A 21382-nucleotide genomic window follows, 5' to 3' on the forward strand; every position below is an offset into this window, starting at 1 on the left:
TTCTAACAACCCAAGGAGGGACCCCCGGGCCTCTAGAGGACCCTTCTGGCACCCACATGCTGAATCCATCCCTCCCTGACCCCCCCTTGCAGTAGAATGTCCTGACTCAGACCAGGCTGTCACTCACTAGCTATATGACCTTGGGCAAGTTATTCAACCTCTCTCTGCCTCAGTCTTTCCATCTGTAAGTTAGGATAATGGTATCTACCTCATAGGACTAAATAAATCGTACAGTGCTTAGTACAGGGCCTGGGACAGAGTGTTTGTTTTTGTTCTATCATCATTTTCTTCCCTCTCCCCTCATTTTCACCTTCTCTCCCTTCTTCCACCACTGGATTTAAATTTCTCCATCTAGTCAACACAACAACAGAACAATCAAACCACCACAACTTCTGTCCTCTACTTAGCTTTGCCTGAAGCTATTGGCGTATCTCCCTTTGCTGGCAGGCACATTTGGAAAAGGGAAGAGTTGTCTCCATTGCTTCAAATCTCATTAATATCTCAACCCATTATCGTACTTTATGGCTTCCATTCTGCCCCTACTCCCAGCCACTCACTGAAATTGCTGTCGATAAAGGCATTAGTGACCTAATTGCCAAACCCAACACTGTTTTCAGTCATCGCACTTGAACTTTCTGGAGCATTTGAAGCTATTGTCATCATATTACTTTTCTTTGTTCATGACACCGACCCCTTCATTCTCTACCCAGAGAAAAGCTAAGTAACATTCAGATACTGCTCATAGTTACTTTTTCCAGATTTTTTTACAAAGATAATTTCAGATACAGTGGTAGTCACCTGTGAACCCCCTTCCCTTGTTCCCCCGTCTCACAAGCAAGCACTCTCTTTAATTTGGTGTTTATCATCCCAATGCATGATTTTACACAATACATATCTATGAATCTATAATCAATACAGAACATGTTTTACATATTATTAAATTTTACACAAAAGACAGTCTATCACTTTGTTTTTGTTAATCCTCACCCGAGGATATTTTTCCATTGATTTTTAGAGAATGGAAGGGAGAGGGAGAGTCTGACAGAAATATCAATGTGAGAGAGACACATCAATTGGTTGCCTCCTGCACCCACCGTGACCAGGGCCAGGGAACCTGCAACCAAGGTATGTGCCCTTGACTGGAATTGAACCTGGGACCCTTCAGTCTGAGAGCTGATGCCCTATCCACTGAGTCAGACCAGTTAGGGCCAGTCTATCACTTCTTAAAAAGCTTGTGTTAATAGTACCAGACAATGGGTTGTTAACCCAGGTTTTCAATCCAAGATGCTTGAGCAGACTGTCAGACACACGCTTTTGTTTTCATTTTTTAAAAATATTTTTTTATTGATTTCAGAGATGAAGGGAGAGGGAATGAGAGACAGAAACATCAATGATAAGAAAGAGTCACTGATCAGCTGCCTCCTGCACAACCCCTACTGGGGATCAAGCCCGCAACCTGGGCATGCGCCCTGACTGGATTTGAACTATGACCTTCTGGTTTATAGGTCGGTGCTCAACCACTGAGCCACGCTGGCCGGGGCACATCCTTTTGTTCTCAGATCAGCTTTCTTCAGCATGCAATTAGGAGTTTTGGAAAATGCTTTATTCTTTCACGAAGCACTTTGCAGCCTGTCTGGGTATTTTATGTTTGGCTTTTACCCTCATAAAGGGTGTCTCCATTCTGTTCTTTTTAATGGGCAATCTCTATACTTGAGCAGAGAGATTGCCTTGCCCTGTTTATGTTCTTACTGCAAAATCCCTGGTTTTCTTCCAATTAGAGGTTTCTTCTGGGCATTTTACGGGTCTTCCTCTATGTGTCTTACTTGTGGAGATTTTTTAAATAGGATGATTCTTATAGTCTTCTTTGCTCTTTTCCCAGGTGACCCCATCCGTCCCCTTAAGCTCAATTCCGAATTAGTAAGAGGAAGATTCTGAAATCCTACTTCCAGCCTGAGTGGTTACGGAACATGTTTACCTGGAGGCCCTCCAAGCCCCTCCAACTTGTCTTCTTTACCTAGACTGTGCCTCATTGTTGCCCCTTCACAGTCTCCCCCACTGCCTTTATTCAGGTCCTTGCTTGGAATACAGACTGTTTCCTACTTAGGTCGACGCCCACACCCCCCACCAGTCTGTGCACAGTGTTACCAGAGTTGACTGATCAAGATGCCAAACTGGTCCTCTTTGATTTCTAAAAACCTCACACATATTCTCCTTCCTGCCATATTGATCGTCTTGGGGCCAACCCAGGCTCCTGAGCTTGCAGGGCCCAGCCTGCCTGTCCTGTCTCCTAACTCTGTGCCTAGGCCTCCTCCTTTCCTGCCTCAGTGATCTCTTCACCCCTCTCTGCACACTGAGTCTTCTCACAGCTCTGTGCCCTTGTTCATGCTCTTCCCCACGTCAGGGATGCTGTTCCCTTCACTATTTTCCTCATCCTCCAGGATTCAGCCCCCCACGCATTACCTCACTGACACCTGGGCAGAGTTAGCTCTGTCTGTGCTCTCAGGTGCATTGCTCCCTCAGATGCCCTGGATTATCCTGGCTTGGGGTGCATTTGATCTATTTGCAGGTCTGTCTCTCCCAGGCTTGGCCTGGAGGGCTCAAGGTCAGAGTTTACTGTCTGTCTTTGTAGCTTAGTGTCTGGCTACTGGTGGATGCCCTGTAAATGCTGGATGATTAGTGGCCACAGGCCCATCAACCCAGTCCCGCTTGCTATCCCTCCGTACAAGAGTCCCAGGAGCAGAGTCATGGATGCCATTTGCTTGTCCCTCAGAGTGACAGCAGGTTACATTCAGAGCAAGAGGAGAGAGAAGGCACTGTTCAAAATCCACTCCGAGTAGACAGCCCACCCAGGGACCTTGTGCTATTTGGAACCCGAATGTAGAAATGGGGTCTGTATTCACCCTGCCTTCAGCTCACTTTATACTACCTCGGGCATTGCCCTCCCATTTGTAGAAAATCCTGCACTTCAACAGCCTGCTTCCTCCCCCATCTTTTCTCACTCCCCCCCCCCCCCCCCCCCCCGCAAAAAAAAACAACAAAAAACATTATCACCTAGAGAGGAAATTAATTGGATCATATTTTTTTCCCTCACTCATGCTCTGGCAGTATGCCCCGGGGTGGGGCTCCATGAGAAAGTGCTCAGTCCCCAGCCTCCAGGAGCATTCGACCCGTTCATAAAAGTGTCTGACTTGGAAATTCCAAACCTCAGGCCAAAACTGAGCTGGTCCAGGCTTGGCCCGCTTGTCTCCGTGGTGGCAGAAGATGGAGAGGAGAGGCATCCCTGGGAGAGGCACTACCAGGGAGAAAAAGGCAGCAACAAGAGTGGAGGAGTGGAGCAGGAGGCCCTGGGGGACAGAGAAACACAAGGAGACAGCTTGGAGGGCCCAGGTGGCACACCCCTTTCTATCCTTGGGCTGGGTTCTTATATCTATGAGGTTCTAAGAGCTCCTGGTAACTTTTCAGAAAGGGTAAGAGGATTAGCTATACATTGAGGAAATGGGTTCCAATATCGGTTCCACCCATTGTCCCTCAGCCACCGCCCTCCTCTGGACACGTTCTCTCCATCTCCCACCCCAACATCCACACTGTTCCTGGATGCCTCCCTCCTGGGGCGTGGGGGACAGCCAGTGCTTTGGCCTCCATTCCTGAGGTGGAAAAGCATCCCTGTCCATGATATGAGAGGGTTGGACTGAGTGGATTAAACTCCTAAGGAAACAGGGAGAGAGGATTTGGTCCCTGTACTCGAGGCCTAGAAGCCCTTGTCTGGGGTGATAAGTGGAGAACCAGTCCCGGCCCCTTCCATCTCCCCAGCAGGAAGGCACGTGTGTGTTTCGGGAGGTGTTTGTTGTTCTGAGGTGGTCAGGGCTGGGGACACATGGGGAGATGGAAGGGGCCGGGAGATACATCTTTGGGGCTTTAATGACCTCTAAGTAGTCCTTTGGGAGCCTTGAAGGCTATGTCCCCACCCTGTGACTTCCCCTTTGGACACTAGGGACAACCACTATCCCTTTCTCCAAAAAAAGAGCAAAACCCCGATTCATGCCAGGTTACACACCTGTACCTGAGAAACCCAGGCCACCAGATGAAGTAGCCCAGATGGTCTCAGACACCACTGGCATATTGAATAGAACAGAAAGGGGTAGAGGTGGGCAAGATGATCTTCGGGGAGAGCTGTGAGCCAGCGCTGGTGACCCTGAGGCCCCGGCCCTCACCCCAGTCCTGTCCCGTAGGGCCAGGGTCAGGGCCATGGTCGTGTACTTGGGGCTGAAGAAAGCCTGGGGGGGGGGGGGAGCTGGAAGTGAGCCAGGAGCCTGGACTGGGTGGAGGTGGTGACCTCCACATGGTCTCAGGGGAGAGCAGGGCAGGGCCTGGTCCTTGCTGCTTTGGGCAAGACCTCAGGGATTGTAGAAGGGAAGCTGAAGGCCAGAGAGGACCAGAGACCTCTCAGGGGCCTAGCATGGCTGTGGGACATCCCGGGGGCCCAGCAGGGCTGTAGGGCCTCCCGGGGGTTCAGCAGGGGTGCCCTCCCATGATCCTGAGGACACTTCTGAGTTGTGTAGAAGCATGGCACCCTGGATGGCTTCCCCACATTTCCCCAGAGTTTCCCTTCACCTTGGGGGCATTCCCTTCGAACCCTACTGATGCCAGGACTGGGTGGACCCAAAGACATTTATTCAGGTTTCTTTAGAACAGCCAAGATAGGCTTGCATTTTCAAAAGGAAGTTTATTCTTATTGAAAGGGACAAGCGAGAAAACGCAGCTGCTCTCAGCCATCAGCTCCGACCCGGCGGGATTGGGCAGCCCCTGCAGCCCCTGCCGTCCCCACCTGCCATCTGACTCCTCCTGCCCTCGGGATGGCACCAGGGACACACGTCTCGGTGAGGCCAAGCCTGTTTCTCTCCCTGCCACCCACCTGGCTCCTGCAGATGTCCCTTGTCCAGTTGGTTGTGGCAGTCTCTGCTGGCAACAGTCCAGGAGTGACCTTGTCCCTCCAAGCCAGGCTCCCCACTGCCGCAGACCCTAGTCCCTCACTCCAACGAGACCTCCAGGGAGCCCTGCGCCTGCAGCTTCCCCGGGGCCTCTACCTTCTGGAGGCCTCCTGGAGGCGGGTGGGGGGCTGGCTGGAGCTCTCATCGCTGGCTGGGTCCTGTGAGCCCTGGCCGAGGCCCAGCAGGGCCTTGCACTGGCGGAAGAAGCTGGGGCTGGAGAAGCAGTAGAGCACGGGGTCCAGGACGCTGTTGAGGTAGGTGAAGGCCAGGGAGCCGTGGAAGAGCTGCGAGCAGAGGTCCAGGGCGCGGCAGGCGTGCAGGCGGAAGGCCACGATGGACGCCAGGCCAAAGAGGACGCTGGGCAGGAAGCAGATGGTGTAGACGGCCGCCACCGCGGCCAGCATGCGCAGGGCCCGCCGCGGGCCCGCCTGCCCGCCCAGGCCCCGGCGCCGAATGGTCAGCCCGATGCTCACGATGGCGAAGAGGATGAGCGCAAATGTCAGGAAGAATTCCAAGACGAACAGCGCTTGGTGCCAGTGGTGCCCGGCCCAAGGGCTCATGCCCAGTTGGTAGCTGAGGCAGAACTTCCCCTGAGAGGTGATCAGAAGCAGGTGCCCGTTGAGCAACAGGATGCCCCCCCAGAGCCCCCCGGCCACCCCGGCGGCTGTGCGCCCCGAGGCCCGGCTCAGCGCGTGGTGCGGCCACACCACCTTCAGGTAGCGGTTGAGCGCGATGGCCGTGAGGAAGACGACGCTGGCCGAGCGGTTGGCCGACAGCATGAAGAGGTTGGCCTTGCAGGCCGTGGGCCCGAATCGCCAGGTCTCCTGGTAGAAGTAGTAGTCCACGCGCAGGGGCAGGCTGACGATCAGGAGAAAGTCCGCCGCCACCAGGCTGACCAAGAACACCACGTTGGAGGACCAGGGCCGCGTGTGCACGCAGAAGATGAAGAGGGCCAGGCTGTTCCCCAGCAGGCCCAGGATGAACTCCACGCCCAGGACTGGCGCCAGGAACGCGGCCACCTTTGGGGAAGAGGCTGGGAGGCAGGGCGGCGAGGGAGCGCTCAGGTTATGAAATTCCATGTGCTGCTTGGGCCACGGAGCTGAGAGAAGTGTCCAGTCTTTCTGCTTCTAGGAGGGTGCAGGGATGAGTGCTCTCTATCAGCTGCCACCACAATGACTCAGTATTCTGGGGTTTTCGTCGGTATCCTCGAAGCCACTGAGAAACACCCAGTGTTCCTGTTTGATAGCAAAGAGGAACCCCCGGCCCTCCCTCCCTCCCCTTCCCACACTGGCTGATGCCCCTCCCCGGGTCTCTGAACCCAGCCTGGAGGGGGCATCTGTGCTGCCCCTGTCAGAGGAGGAAACAAGGCTCAGCAGGGGTGAGATGGAGGCCCAGGGAGACCCTGAGGTGTGAGGAAGTCCCACCTGGGGTGAGGTGGGGAGAGTGTATGTGGCTCTGGGTGGTCAGACACCTGCTTGCTGAAGGCAGAAGCTGGTCCTGGAAACCCATAGCTCTTAGGATCATGCAGACCGACCTGTACAACCCCCACCCTCCATCACAATTACAGGCTGGGCAGCCGTCTCCCTTCCCCCACAGCTCTGGTGAAGGGACTAGGGCCCAACAGGATGTTGTGCTGAGAGAGGGAGGTGGGGCTCCCATACACCTGACAGTGAAGTGAGCATGGCCTGTGGAACCAGCCCCCTTATGCCCTGCCAGCTGCTGTAGTTACTTCCAGATTCCTGATGACTCCAAAGTCTGTGATGGCCCCACGTCCAAGTACATAATGAAGCACATCCCACAGGCAGAAGACTCCCCTGCCGTGACCTGGGGACCTGGGGGCTTCTCCCCCGAGCAGAACAATCCTGGGAATACAGTGGGGCCTTGACTTACGAGTTTAATTTGTTCCGTGACAGAGCTCGTAACTCAAATTACTTGTATGTCAAATCTTAAAGTGAATGAGTGAGACACGTGATGCTGGGCTGATGTTGTGGCGTTCACTGTGACGTTCGCTGCACCAACCAGCGGTGGGGTATCTGAAGCTGGCTCATAACCCGAATTTTAGCTCGTAACTCAAAGCAAAAAATCGTATCTCGAAAAACTCGTTAGTCGGGGAGACTCGTAAGTCAAGGACCCACTGTACTGGAGTCTCCCTGTCCACTGTCTACTCCACTCCGCCTCCACCCAGCATCCGCAGAGGAGAGGGGAGTGGGAGGCTGCGGCTGGCTTTGGACCAGGTACAGGTCCTGCTATCCCACTGTCAGGTGTTCTCATGAGCCCATGTGGCCAGGCCTGAGGGCAGAGACGAGAGCCTAGGGCTCCTGATAACCTGGGACAGCACCACGGGAGGCTGTGGTTGCAGGTTCCAGGCCCTGGCACCCACCCTGGCCAACTGACTGTGGTCAGCAGTGTGCCATGTGCTGCCAACTCTGCCTAGGCCTCTGGGTTTTAGGCATCGTGGCCACTGGCTCCTCTCCCACAGATCCCCCTGACCTGGACTTCTGCCTGGCCAAGGCCAAGGGCAGTCAGGCTGCGTGCCACTGCAGGGTGCACGGTGGTGAGACCACCAGCCTTAATTCTGAATGCAGACAGGCCATGGTTGGAAACAGAGCTGCCTGCTTTCTAAACTTCTCTGAGCCTCATCTTTAAAGCAGTGCTACCGCCTTCCTAGGGAGTTGTGAGGATTAAGTAAGACAATGTATGTAAAAACTTCTAGGGAATTCCCTGGCACAGAGCTAGTGTTCAGAAAAACAGAACATCTAATTTTCATTATTTTTTGTTTTGGATTAGGCACTAGGGAGAACTCCCTCTTCTCCTGGCCACCTGTACCCTCCCAGGGGCCTCCCTGAGACATTCCTGTGTTTCCCTGGCTTTCGCACAGAGCCACACATGGCTGCAGCCCCGGCGTGTGCCAGGCCTCTGCCCTCACTGCCGTGGGCTGCTTGCAAGTGTTGGGGAGGCTGGGGATGTTTTTTCTTTGCTTTCAGGAGAGGAAAGCCCTTGGGAATAGAGAGGTGGGTAAAGGTCCTTCTATCCCTCAGGGCCAGAAGCCCCTTCTGCGAAGCCAGGCTCTTCTCTGTTCTTCCGTGGAATGAACCAAAGCAGTGAGCCACCAGGCTGGCATGGAGAAGGCAGGGCTCAGACCCCCGGTTTTCCACAGGAAGCTTTGACTCTAACCAGGGACGTGCTCCGTCCAGCGCCACCTTCAGTTACCCCCACCTGAGACCCCTCATCGACGTCTCATTGAAGCCCCAGGAAGACAAGATCTCCCTCTACAGGTTTCCTGTTTCATTTCTACCCACTGCTGCTTCTGGGGCTGCCAGCACTCCTGACCCCAGAGCAGGCCCAGGAGCCTTGTCTTTGGAGAGGGCACCTGTAAACAGCAGGGGAGCAGGGGGCGGAGGACTGCCAAGCTCCTCTTAGACCTGCCCTCTATGGGCTCATCACAGTCTTCATGTATTAAGACGGGTTAACTCTTGGGGTGGAATTTTATGTATTTCTGTATTTTCTACAACTAGCAGAAATCACTCCTGTTATTGGGAGGAAAAACCTAACTGATGCTATTTTAAAAATTATGTTAAGAAAATACGTGAGAAAGAGGCAGAGAGACAACATTCTCTGTGCCTCCAGGACAAACACCTGGCCCATGTGGACCAGGCCACAGGCACAGTGATGAAAGCCCCTCTACAAGCAGGGACACCCTTCACAGTCACCCGGTGCATGAACACTGCAGATTACAGTCACGTGAGCACATGGGGTCAGCCATCGACCACAGCCTGTGTCCTTGCAGACCCACGGGCGCTCATCCACCAGGAAGCCTTTATTGAGGGCCTTCTGGGTGGCAGACAAGTAGTGAACTGAGGCTGTGAGGACAGAGAGACGGAGAGGCAGCCCAGACTCAGGGACAGACCACCTGACCGAACTGTGTGGGGCAGGGGGCTGAGGGCTGTAGAGGAGAGGGGGAGAGTCTGGGACGAGAGGATGAGGACCGGAGGAGGATGAAAGACAATGATGTCCAGGGCCCGGTGGGGGGAGGGGCCGCCGAGGCACTCAGCAGCAGTAGACTGAGAAGCAGTGGGGGCCGGGAAAGAAGTAGTTTCGGCAGGGGTGGCGCTGTGCACATGCAGCAGGACGATCACCCCAGGGGCTTCTTGCGGGCAGGGTCTTGAGTCACAGCCAAGGCCACAGAGCCTTGCCCTCGCTCCCAGGAGTACCTGTGGAGACACAGGTGGGCAGGGGTGAGGCAAGGCTGGGCCCTACGGATCCCAGGGAAGGAGGGAGTCCCACAGCTGGGGAAAGGCCTCCCAGCAGACTCACTCAGTCCTGGCTGGCACCAGGAGGCTTTCATCGGGGGTCAGGCTCAGGTGCTGTCCCCCCATGGTCACCACAGAGGAGCCCTCCTGGGGGAGAAGAGCAGGAGAATCAAATGGAGGCTACCCAGCCCCAACAGCTGTCTGAGAGTCCTGAGTCGGCCTTGGCAAGGAGGCCCGGGGAGCACAAGGCCCAGGAGCAGCCTGGTCCCCAAGGGCAAGAGGTTGTGCCACCCTCTCCTGCGGACCCCACTTGCCAGCTGCCACAGCCACATGTCCACGTTCTGCTTCCAGCCTTTGCTGCTGCCTTGTCCATGGACGATCACCTGGTGGGAAGTGACAGATCTTTTTGGTGCTTCCTTCCCGCCCCCTTAAACCTGGCCCCCAGACACCAGGCTTGTGTGGGCCAGGGGCGGGGCCTGCAGTACAGCCTCATCTCCCCCTGTGTGATGCAAAGACCAGGACTTGGAGAGAAGGCTGCCCTGCTGCCTCCATCATGATGGGAGCTGCCCACCTGCCATTCGGGACCACACATGTCTGCCCTCCATACACACATGCACATCGGGTCCCTCTGTAGCCCGTCACAACTATTGCTGGCCCACAGGAATACCCGCAGGGGCACACACATGTGCACGGCATAGTGCAGACCCATGTAGCCCACATACACAGTTCCCCAAGGGGCGCCCACCTCCCTTACTCTGAAATTCTGGCCTAAGGAGCAGGAGGGAGGTGGGAGGGGATGAGCGAGAGGGAGGCTGAGCCTCTGTGATCTGCATCAGCCTGGGGGACTCAGTAGGTATTTGTTGGTATAAACTGAAGCAGGTGGGAGTAGGGGTGAGAAAGGTGGAAGGCAAGGCCTTGCGACCAGGTCAGCACTGAATGACGCTGCCATGATGGTGGCAGGGGCTTTGTGGCTGTGCCTGCTCTCACAGCCCTGCTAAACTAAGGCAGGTCTGTATCCAGTGAGCGTCTCTCTGGGAGGCGGGGTGGGTGAGTGCTCTAATTCAAACTGCAAGGATGTGCCAGTAGAAACTGTGAAGCACAAGCGAGCACAAGCCTTCTGGCAGGTCTCCTTGCCTCCACACTCGCCCTCCTGATCCCGCTCCACACAGGGTACAGTGGTCTTTCTAAAGCAGCACTCTGGCCTCATCATCCCCCGTCTTCAATGCTTGGGTGAAGCTCTGTTGTCCCCAGGATGTCCCTGAACCTTGCCTACCCCAGGAGACCGCCAGGACCCGAGCACCGCCTGCTACTCTGACCATCTAGCAATCATGCCTGTGGCCCCCACTCCCCTGCCCTGGCTTTGTTTGGGTCTCGGTGTGCCTTTCCACCCGACCCTCACCTCCAAACACCTTTCTCCCTTCCAACTCCCAACGCTGTGACTGGCCAAAGGCTCAGGAATTCCGAGCAGGGGTGTAACCCCAGACCCTAGAAACCTATCACTGGATGAGGCCGCACCCCACTCTGAAGGCAAAGAAAGAATTGCTTGGGTCCACATAGCCTCCGCAGGCCTCTACTCATAGCAAAAACATCATTTTTGGAGTCAGGGAAGAAACAGGAAGGCCAATGCCCATGTCTATAAGCTCCGAAGTGTGTGTGAATTCCGAGCAGGGGTGTAACCCCAGACCCTAGAAACCTATCACTGGATGAGGCCGCACCCCACTCTGAAGGCAAAGAAAGAATTGCTTGGGTCCACATAGCCTCCGCAGGCCTCTACTCATAGCAAAAACATCATTTTTGGAGTCAGGGAAGAAACAGGAAGGCCAATGCCCATGTCTATAAGCTCCGAAGTGTGTGTGCGTGTGTGTGTGTGTGTGTGTGTGTGTGTGTGTGTGGTTCCCATTTCCTGGGCTGCTGGGTAGATGCCCTGGGTGGCCCAGGGCTGCATTACCTGGGTCTCATAGGTGTCCCCAAACAGGTTGAGGGATGCGCCCCCCTGCAGCTCCCTGCGGTGGCCAGCCAGCCAGGCCTCCAAGGACATGGGCTCCATGACGGATCGTGTGCTCAGGGGGAACGGCGTGTCCATGAGCAGCTGGTCTGCACCACAGCCCAGCTGTGGTCAGTGTCCTCTGGCCCAGCCCTCCCAGCCCAGCAGACCCAGTTCCCAGGGGCCCCAGCTCTCAATTGCGGGAATGGGCCCAAGGACCCAGCAGCTGTATGGGGGGCACCATTTGGTGCCATCTTCCTGTACCTTGAGTACTGGGCAGAGGACTCAAAAGGGAACTCCCTAGCACCCTGGGCCGAGCCCCATCCTGCTCTGGGAAAGGGGGGAGGGAGGAGAGAGGAAGGCAGTTCCTGTGGTCTCACCAGGGATGGGCTTTCCTGTCCTGTGCTGCTCAGAGCTGAAGAATCTGCAGGGACATAGGGGAGGGGGAGAGGGACCAGCTTTCCCAACTGAGAGGTCAGTGAGAGACATGTGCACACACACACACACACACACACACACACACACACACACACACACACATACACTCTAGGCCACACATACATGTGGAGCCCTCATATGACTCATATCCACCACCTGCTCCCTTCCAGGCCCATGGAGCAGCCTCCTTTCCTCCCCAAGGGGGTCTCCTCCCTATGAGAGGTAAACTTTCTCCCTGAATCCGACCGCTCCAGGCTGGCAGGTGCTCCGTGGAGCACTTCTCAGAGGGGCTGCCCCCCCAGCCAGAGCACGGGGCCTCAGGAGAATGCGGTGCTGGGCTGGGCTGGGCTGGGCTGGGCCTCACTCCTGGATGATGGGGGCCAGCTGTGTGCCGAGGTCCTCGCAGTAGAACCACTTCTCAAACAGGACATCCGTGGTGTTTCCTACGTAGTACCTGCCAGAGCAAAGGATGGGTGACCAGTTTCCCATCTGGGCAGCCTCAGGGTCGCCTCCCTCGGGCCCAGCTCTGCGCGCTGACTTCTGGGCCTGCCTGGCTCTGCTGCATTCACCCTGTTAGTGCAACCCAGTGGCCACAGTTGGCTCTCCCAGCAGCAGTGTGCACCCCAAAGTGACAGGGCTGTTCCCCACCCCATTCACATAGCTCTTCCTACTTCCCCAAACTTGACAAGTTACAAAGTGGACAGAACTCTGAGGCTCAGAGAAGCTGGCAGTTCGGCAGGGATTACACGGCAGAAGCAGGACAGACTAGAGACAGACTTCGAAGCACAGAGAGCATCAATGACAAGTGTCTTCATGATTCCCAAAGCAGAAGCTGAGGCAGAGCTGAATCCGGGGCCTGCCTGCTGGCGCTCTAGGTCAGAGCTCATGGGACCTTAAGGAACCAGCATGTGGAAGATGCCTCGCAGACAGAAATCCTTTTCCTTTTATGGATGCCTTTGAGAGCTGGAGCAAAGGGCTGGATCTCTTCCTGGGAGGAAGGTCAGGTGCATGTGCACGTAGCCTCTAGTGGACTCCCTGAAGCCCACCCAAGCCCCAGCGCGGCCTGGGGAGCTGGCCTGAGGAGCACCTGGCAGACAGGGCCGTGCCTCAGGCCCCTGTGTGCACAGCAGGTCTGTTGACTGAATGCCTAATCCCCAGGCTCAGCTCCCGGGGCCAGGCCAGCTCTGCCTGCTCTTCCCCCAAAGGGCAGTGGTCCTGCTTACAGACACAGTGCACCCCCGACCCGGCACCCTAAGTTCTATCCTGGGATGGAGTTGGCCACCACAAAGCTTCACAACGGGCCCGTGATGTCATCCAGAAATTGCCTTCAGAGTGGAATTTTAATGCGGAGTCCCTGGCTTTTATTAAAGGTCAAAGCAGCCAGATGAAATCTGTTATTGAATTTGCTGTAAAAATGTTATTGAGGAAACCATCCCCCCCATCACTAAAGACTCCCTCGATCAAGCCCCAAGGGGAAAATTTCTTTTAGAGTTTAAGGCCAGGCATCTGCTTCTACCACAGACTGTTAATATGATCAGTGTGCAGTCATTAACATGGTGTTTTTTAAAAAGAATTTAAAAGTATAAGAAATACTCATGAGATTTTGTATAAAAAGCAAAATTCAAACCTATGTTCGCAATAAGACTGCGATGTTGGGAGGTGCAGAGACGCAGAGAAAAAAAGTCAAGATGGAAAGTTAAGCACTTAGTTAGGTTTAATTGGTGGGATGACAATTTTTGTGTGTGTTCTCTTTATTATTGTTGCTCGTTTGCTTGTTTGTTTTGAGATATCATTCACACACCATAACATTCACCCTGTCCCTGACAGGTCATTTTAATTTTGTTCATGATTTCGTGTACTTTTCCTGATTCCCAGAATGAATGTGTATGGTTTTGGTAATTAGAAAAAAAGGGGAGCATTTAAAAAATGTCTACTATGGCCTAGCTGGTTTGGCTTGTGGACTGAAGGGTTTTGGGGTTGATTCTGGTCAAGAGCACGTACCTCGGTTGCAGGCTCAGTCTCCGGCCCCGGTTGGGGCGCGTGTGGAAGGCAACAAATCGATGTGTCTCTCACACCATCTTTCTCTCCCTCTCCCTTCCACTCTCGCTAAAAATCAATGGGAAAAAAAATCTCTTCAGGTGAGGATTAACAAAAACAAAAATGTCCTCAGGTGAGGATTAACAAAAACAAAAATGTCCTCAGGTGAGGATTAACAAAAACTAAAAAAATGTGCATTATAGCAGATGTTAGTAACTTGTTGGGAATTTTAAATTTTCTTAGTTAAAACATACAAAACGTAGTTTAGCTTTTGTAAAAATCTGTGCCCCCTCCCAAAATCTGTGTCCCACCCCCACAAAAAAAAATCTGTGTCCCCTGAGCCACAGGCTGCGCCCTCCTTTCGGAGGATAATGACTGGGTGACTGTCAGAACCAAACTGGAACCCAGCTCTGGAAACAGTGCCCGTCTCAGCACCGAGCTGGTTGACTCCCACCCCTATCCTGACTGTCCTGGCCCTGACTTTGTATTTATCATGCCAGCTCTGCCATCTTCCAGTAAACGCAACTTCCCCGGGCCCAGTCTCGTCACCTGTAAAGTACAGCTGGTAACGACACCTGCCCCGGGGGATCATTGTGTGAATGAAATGAATAAATACACATAAAGCGCTTAGGCGGGCGCCCGACCCATAGCAAGAGTTATACAAATGTTAGTGCTGGTTGTGGAGTGAGTCAGGGCAGAGACACCGGCAGAGGAGTGCGCTGGCCGGTGCCTCTGGGGACAGAGGCTGGAGAAGCAGCAGTGTTCCGAGCTGCCCTGGGCCGGGTGGGCCTGACTTTGGCAGCCACCCCACCCCCAACAGACGGCAGTACAGAAAGCACAGGCTCTGGTCCCAGCCGGAGGTCTGGGCTGCCTGGGCAACCAGAGGGTCCCAGAGAACATCCTACCAGCTCCATCATCAAACCCACCCCAGCACCTACCCTAATCTCTCCCTACCAACCGGCAAATACAGGATCCCCACTGCCTCCTCATTCCTGCTCGATGGCCAGGAAGAGCTGTCGTGAGCTATCCGATTCTTTCCCAGCTGCTTGCCTATCCCTCCCGCCCCATGTCTGCCTCAGACCCCCATTTACCTGAGCCCATCTAGCTCGGTTTTCAGCCGCCTCCGCTCAATCACCAGCCCCACCGTGTTGGCAAACCTCTGTGGAGAGTGGGGGATCCCAGCGGGCAGGAGGAATATCTGCAGTGGCGGGGACGAGGTGTCAGTAAGGCTCAATCCCCCCACAGGGTCCTCAGTCAGTGCCTGCTGCATCCGGGGCCTCCGACTGACCCACAGGTTCCAGCCCAGCCCACAGTGAAGGGGAGGAAATGGGCTGTGCTGAGGATAGGGCAGCCCAGAGAGGAGAGGGGGTCGGGGCAGGTCCAGTGGGCATGAGGGCAGGAGGACAAGACCTTGACCAAAGCCAGAATGAGTGGACCCCATAGGTTCCTGTTCCGGTGACCCTTCAGCACCCAGCCCCTGGGCCCCGCCTCACCTCTCCCTGCCGGATGACCACATCCCGGTGTTTCCCTCGCTCCAGGACTTGGAGGACCATGTCGCCCTGCAGCTGGTAAAACACCTGTGGAACAGGACAGCAGATAGGCTCAGACCCTCCCCATCACTTCTTCCAGGGTTTTGGCCTGATTTCTCACTGGGAACCCTGAGAAAGTTCCTGAAGTCCTTGGAGTTTATGAGCAGCTCTGTCACTGCTGCCCGGAGGCCCCAGTCTCCCCTGACACAGGCCACAGACAGTAGTGCTAGTGACACAGGGATCACATCTTGACATGCAAGTGATGACCAAAGTACCCAGGATGCAACAGCTGGTGTGTGGCTTGGGGCAAGAGGCTGGCTGAGATGCTCGCTGGAGAATTCAATGACCCTTCAGCCAGGTAAGGAGGACCCCCTGGCTGTGCGTCAGGGGCTGTGCAAGCACTTTCCTGTACATGATCAGAAATCTCTACAACCTCCCAAACTGGTATTAGCCCCATTGTACAGAAAAGGAAAAAGAAGACTGAGGCTCAGAGAGTAAAGCAACTCGTCCAAGATCACAGTTAGTCCTGGAGCCACAATTTGGAGCCGAGTCTGCATAGACTAGTAGTTCTGGAGCCCGAGCTGGCTCCTCTGGCCACCGTGATGCCCTGGCACGGGGCAGGGCTGTGCCTGTCCAAATCCCTCAGGAAGTTGCCTGTGTAATTGGTGGACTCAATGATGCTGGAAGCTGGGGTGGGTTGAAGGTTGTGGGGGATGGCAGTACTCACCTCCTGCTAGCTCCCCGGGATGGAGCTAGGGGGCTGCTACTGCATCTTCCCTATTCTATCCTAAGTCCCTAATTCATGTGTTTACTGAGATCACCCCATGGAGCTGGGAGGAGGAGGCAGACACATTTTTTCTCTATCAGTCACACATTGTATGGGTGTTAAAGGCCCCTGTCAAATAGTTTAGGGGTATTAATAATAAGAATGATGATGATGATGATGATGATGATGATGATGTAAGGAGTTAGAGGAGATAGAGATCCTTGTTACAGCTTCTACTAAGAGAAATCAGCCTTAGCTGGTTTGGCTCAATGGTCAGAGTTTCAGCCCGAGGCCTGAAGGGTCATGGGTTTGATTAGGTTAAGGGCTCATACCTCAGTGCAGGCTTGATCCCCAGTCCCGGGTTGGGGCGAGTGTGGGAGGCAACCAATCCATGTGTCTCTCTCACATTGATGTTTTTCTCTCTCTCTCTCTCTTCTCCTTCCTTTTAATCTCTCTAAAATCAATGGGAAAAATATCCTCAGGTGAGGATTAACAAAAAACAAGAAGCAAAAAACAACAACAAAAAAAGAGAGAGTGAAATCAAGCCACGCTCAGAGAAAGTAGAGAAATGAAACTAGAGAAATGTGGCTTTGCAGTCTGTCATGAGGGACAAGTTGACACACGCCTCTGAAGGACATTTGGCAACGGGCAGGAAGAGCCTTCTCAGTTCACACCCCTGTAAGGTGGCCAGAGGGGGTTCTTAGGATATAGGACCTTCAGTGCTGAAACCAATGATGTCCAGGATGAACCAGGACAGTGGTCACCTCCTGAGCAAGTAATTGCATCTCTAGGCAGGTGGCTGTAGTCGGTCAGTAATGCACCTTGTTCATGTTGGGCATACATGGCTGCGTCATCACAGCACATGGTAGTTAAAAGCATGGATTCATCGTCACCTGGCCCTCAGCTCAGCCAGGTCACCTCGTGCCCTTGGTCCGTTCAGTTTGCCTTCCTGTGCCTCTGTTTCCTCATCTATAAAATGACAGCATCTACTCAGAATGTTGCTGCCTGGGACGCTGCACACAATGTACAAACCACGGAGTCAGCGCTCACAGACCTCCAGCGATGGCGGGAACAGGAAAATAATGTGAACAGTAGTAACAGGGGACATGTCACTATTTTATGATAGAGTCAAAATATGGACATTATGCAGCCATTAAAAACTATTTTTGAGCCCTGGCCAATGTGGCTCAATTGGTTGGAGCATCCTTCCATACATCAAAAGGTGGCGGGTTCAATTCCCAGTCAGGGCACATACCCAGGGTTGTGGGTTAGATCCCCAGTCACGGAGTGTGCAGGAAGCAACCAATCTCTCTCTCTCTCTCTCTCTCTCTCTTCCTCTCTCTAAAACAAAAATCAGCAAACATTTTTAAAAACCACAAAAAACTATTTTTAAGTAACTGTTAGTAAGGTGGAAAAATAGAAAATGCTAAAGTTATCATGTTAAAGCAAGATTCAAAATTACACCCAGCAGGATCCTAATTATGTGACCATACATGTGTAAATGCAGGCAGTGTAGGGATTGATGTAGGGATTCCCTGAGTGGTGGGATTATGAATGAGGTATACATTTCATATTTCCCCCCATGTTTTCTTACAATAAACAATATTTACTTTTATATTAAAAATAACCCATGCAAGTTATTTAAAACAAATAAGAAAAAACTTCCCAAGGTCTGTTAGGGGAAATTCTGCAACTCCCCGTCATCCTACCCGCCCCGTCCCCCCAGCTGGGAGGAAGCCCGTGTGTGTGTGTGTGTGTGTGTGTGTGTGTGTGTGTGTAGGGGGGTCCTTTCACGGTAGGGAGGAAGAAGGAAGGGCCCAGAGAGTGGCCATAGCCCTTAGGCCCTGCGAATATCAGGGGCAGCTGGGGTGGGGTAGGGGTCTGGTCTGGGCCACATTCAAACCCTGTGCAGGCAGGTGAAAGGTATTAGTAGCCATCAAACCAAAACCCAGAAAGGAAGTGGAATTTTCCTCAGTCTTGTCTCTCTGCCCAGAAGCTGCCTTGTGATGAGGGACAGGCCTGGCCTGGAGCAGAGGTGCAGATCCAGAACAGCAGAAAATCTCACACAGCCCTGGGCGATCCAAAAGGAATTATGCTTCATTGGAAGTAAATGATGTTTGGGGCCTGGTGCTGGCTGGAGGATTAACGATCCCTGTGGGCAGATACTGAATTGAATCAGGCCTCTGGTGCCTGGAAAGGCCTTACAGGCAGAATAGGCGGGAGAGCAGCTGAGGGTGCAGAGAACCGATGCATCCTAAGCACCTACTGTGCCGGGCTCTATGCATACACTCCACAGACACTGACTCCCTCCACCAGGCAGGGGCAGTGTCCCCAGGAGCCACAAGGAAACGGGCTCAGACAGTGATGTGATGTGGCCTGTCCAAGATCACATGGTTAGGGGGAGTCAGATTCCCACCCAGGTTGGCACATTCCCAGCCCAGGCCCCTTGGCACCCGAGCCGAAAGAGAAGGCCTGGGGTAAATGGAATATGAGTGGTGGGTGAGCCTGGGCCCCTGAGGGGCTGTTGCTGAGGCCTGAGCTCAGCGTGGAGGAAAGTTTGGCTCGGTGACTCCCCTTCTCTCACCAGGAAGGAGTCTGGACCCTAAATCAAGCTGTCACAAACCCAGAGTGGGGACACCTGCTCAGGCCAGTCCTCCTCATCTGTCAGTCTCCCAGCTAAGTCAGGTCTTGGCCTGGTCCCTAAGTGGGCACCCATCCATCAGAGCAGCTCAGGGAGACCCCAAGGTGGGGTGTGGTGCAGAGGTGATAGGGGGCAAGAAGGGAGGGAGACAGAGAGGTGGGCATTGAGACCAGGGTTAACGGAGTGGAAGCCTCTGGAAGACAAGATGGGGGAGGTGTCCTGAGGCGGGCAGGAGAGACCTTGGCCACCATGGCCACTCCCACCCAATCCCATCTTCTCTCTGCAGTTTTGGATTTTCCTGTTTTTTTTTTCTACAGAAGAAAATGGTCTCCAGTGAGATGTGATGTGAGAAGTTGTGTCCGGGGGAGGTGCAGGACCTGGAAGTGTGACAGGTGAGGGCCTGGCCGGCTCTGCCTGCTGGATCCTCACCCCACTGCCCCCCCCCCCACATTCGGTGCTCAGCAAATATTTGCCCAGTGAGTGATTCTCCTGTGTTCCCTTCAGCCCCGAGCTGTGGCAGGGCTGCCAGCAGTGGGGGTGAAGGCTGGAGACTAAGCTGGACTCTGGATCTTGAACCCCAGGGCCAGGCCCCAAAAATGATAGGTAGGGGGCCCCATAGTGATCCTTTGCCAGCAGACATTCTGATAACTGGGGTCCCATCTGTGTCCTTCCTTAAGAGGCCCCATCTTTTTCTCTTAAATTTTTACTGTTGTTTATTTACTTTGGGGAAGGCATCACAGAAACAGTCCAAAATTCAAGGTACAAAAGGGTGTTCAGGGCAAATTGCAAATCCTCCCCCCGCTCCCTCCCCCCGCCCCACTTCCTTCCCCTTACTAGCAACTGATGTAGGTCCTAGATTAGGAGGGGCCTCCCAGCTCAACCCTTCCCAGAGAACTTGGCTCCTGGGGCCAGAGTGGAGCACCCAGTTCCTTCTCAGCACTTGGGTCTCATTTTTGGAAGCTAATCTTGCATATTCGGGCTTGGAAGGAGGATTCAGGGCATCCCATCAGGCCCTGTGTCCAGGGGGTGATGCTAACAGCTGGAGCCTCTCATACCTGCAGAGGGTGGGCTCTTTCTGAGGATGGAGCTGTCAAAGGGGGCACTGGGTGCCCACACCTCCCAGGCAGCAGTATTGCACTGTGATTTCCTTTGAGCCCCCTTCACCCTCAGCCATCTGACCACCCGTCTCCTGTCCATAGGCTCTGGTCCTGGCTTGGGAAATGTCCCCTTGCCCTGGGGCTGGGTCAGGGGAGGGGCAGTCTGCAGACCTACCTCCTCACCCTCCTCGATGTGGTAGTCCTTCCTGATGTTGGGGCCCCCGATGAACATGACTTTGAGCTGCTCCTTATGCCTGCAGTGGAGGAGAAGGGAAAGGTGCTGAACCAGCTCCTGGGAGAGGACAGGAGGGGCCTGGAGGGAGCCTGGGCACACCTGGGAAGGGTAACAGAGCTGTTCTGCATCATTGTCTCTGTCAGTTTTTTAAAAAATTATTATTATTTTATTAATTTCAGAGAGGAAGGGAGAGGGAGATAGAAATATCAATGATGAGAGAGAATCACTGATGGGCTGCCCCCTGCACAACCCCCACCAGGGATCGAGTCTGCAACCAGGGCACATGCCCTTGACAGAAATTCAACCAGGGACCCTTCAGTCCGCAGGCCAACACTCTATCCACTGAACCAAACCAGCTAGGGCTGTCCCTGTCAGTTTTTGAGGTTTGTCCCCATCTACTTTCATCCCAGGGTGCCCGTGTGTGTCTGAAACTGTAAATGCGTCTTGCTGTATCTGTGGCTTGGTATATTAGTGTGTGGGGGGCATGTCCCTCTGTGCGCATCCCCCACATCCTCTGACCCAGGACGGGGAGTGGCGTGGTGGTGGATCTATCTCTTCTTCAATCAGGATGACTGGGCTGTACTCAAGATCTCTAAGTACAGGAGAGCAAACTGGAGGTCCCGCTTCCTGTAGGGGTAAAATGACCCTTATCTACCTCCCCTCCCCTGAGTTGTCTGATTAAGAGACTATCTCTTTCCCCAACACTGCTGGGCTAACGCTGTGAGGCACCTGCTGTAAGATGTGGAGGGGAAACTGGTACAGGGCCCTGCGACCAGGTCCTGGTGCCGCGGGAGCGGTCTTGGGGAGCGATGGAGCAAAGACTGGATCAGGATGGGGGACCAAGTCACTCTAGGCCTTGAGAGCTCAGCCAAAGAGTTTGGTCTTGGCCCGAAGGGTGCCAGAGAGCCCAGGAAATTATTTTTCTTTTTTAGTCATCTTTTCTGAGATATAATCTAGGACAGCAATTTTCAATCTTTTTCATCTCATGGCACAAATAATTTAATTACTAAAATTCTGTGGCACACCAAAACATATATATTTTTTTGCTGATCTGACAAAAAATAGGTATAATTTTGATTTATTCACACTGGATGGCTATTGATGTTTTTCTTTTTTTTATTTGACAATCTAAGGGAAAAGAGGTCAGTGCCCCTGACTAAATAGTCAGATACTGCATGTTTTAACAATTCTTGTGGCGCACCGGTTGAAAATCGCTGATCTAGGTACATATGGGAAGTTCTTGAATGAGCCCACTCGAGAACTATTCTAACCCATCAGTCAGAATGCATAAGCCAAGATCATGTCCTTCCTCTGCTCAAAACCTTCCAGCAGCTTCATATGTCCTGCCTCCCACCACCCCAAATTCATAGGCTAGAGCAGTGGTTGGCAAACTGCGGCTCGCGAGCCACATGCGGCT

At 53.7% G+C, this 21382-nt stretch overlaps 2 protein-coding genes across 4 annotated transcripts in view; both read right to left on the reverse strand.

Annotated features, from left to right (window-relative positions):
- Positions 1 to 4608: 4608 nt before the first annotated feature.
- OXER1 (oxoeicosanoid (OXE) receptor 1) lies at positions 4609 to 6918 on the reverse strand. Its single transcript, XM_005864757.2, is given in 2 exon segments — positions 4609 to 5083; positions 5086 to 6918. Coding segments are annotated over 2 exon segments (1038 nt in total). The 5' UTR covers positions 6068 to 6918; the 3' UTR covers positions 4609 to 5027.
- Positions 6919 to 8497: 1579 nt separating this feature from the next.
- Positions 8498 to 21382, reverse strand: part of HAAO (3-hydroxyanthranilate 3,4-dioxygenase) — a 16734-nt gene continuing 3849 nt past the window's right edge. For 2 of the 3 annotated variants that reach the window (XM_014538455.1, XM_005864758.2), the window contains 9 exons: positions 19906 to 19984; positions 15191 to 15274; positions 14789 to 14895; positions 12025 to 12114; positions 11603 to 11646; positions 11187 to 11332; positions 9553 to 9621; positions 9303 to 9385; positions 8498 to 9199 (listed from right to left, as the gene is read on the reverse strand). In XM_014538455.1, coding sequence (XP_014393941.1) covers positions 9121 to 9199; positions 9303 to 9385; positions 9553 to 9621; positions 11187 to 11332; positions 11603 to 11646; positions 12025 to 12114; positions 14789 to 14895; positions 15191 to 15274; positions 19906 to 19984 — 781 coding nt within the window. In that variant the 3' untranslated portion in view covers positions 8498 to 9120. The remainder of the gene's footprint in view (positions 9200 to 9302; positions 9386 to 9552; positions 9622 to 11186; positions 11333 to 11602; positions 11647 to 12024; positions 12115 to 14788; positions 14896 to 15190; positions 15275 to 19905; positions 19985 to 21382) is intronic. The other variant, XM_014538456.1, reaches the window with a different exon arrangement.

This window comes from Myotis brandtii, unplaced genomic scaffold, assembly GCF_000412655.1.
Source record: "Myotis brandtii unplaced genomic scaffold, ASM41265v1 scaffold191, whole genome shotgun sequence".
Classification (NCBI taxonomy): domain Eukaryota; kingdom Metazoa; phylum Chordata; class Mammalia; order Chiroptera; family Vespertilionidae; genus Myotis; species Myotis brandtii.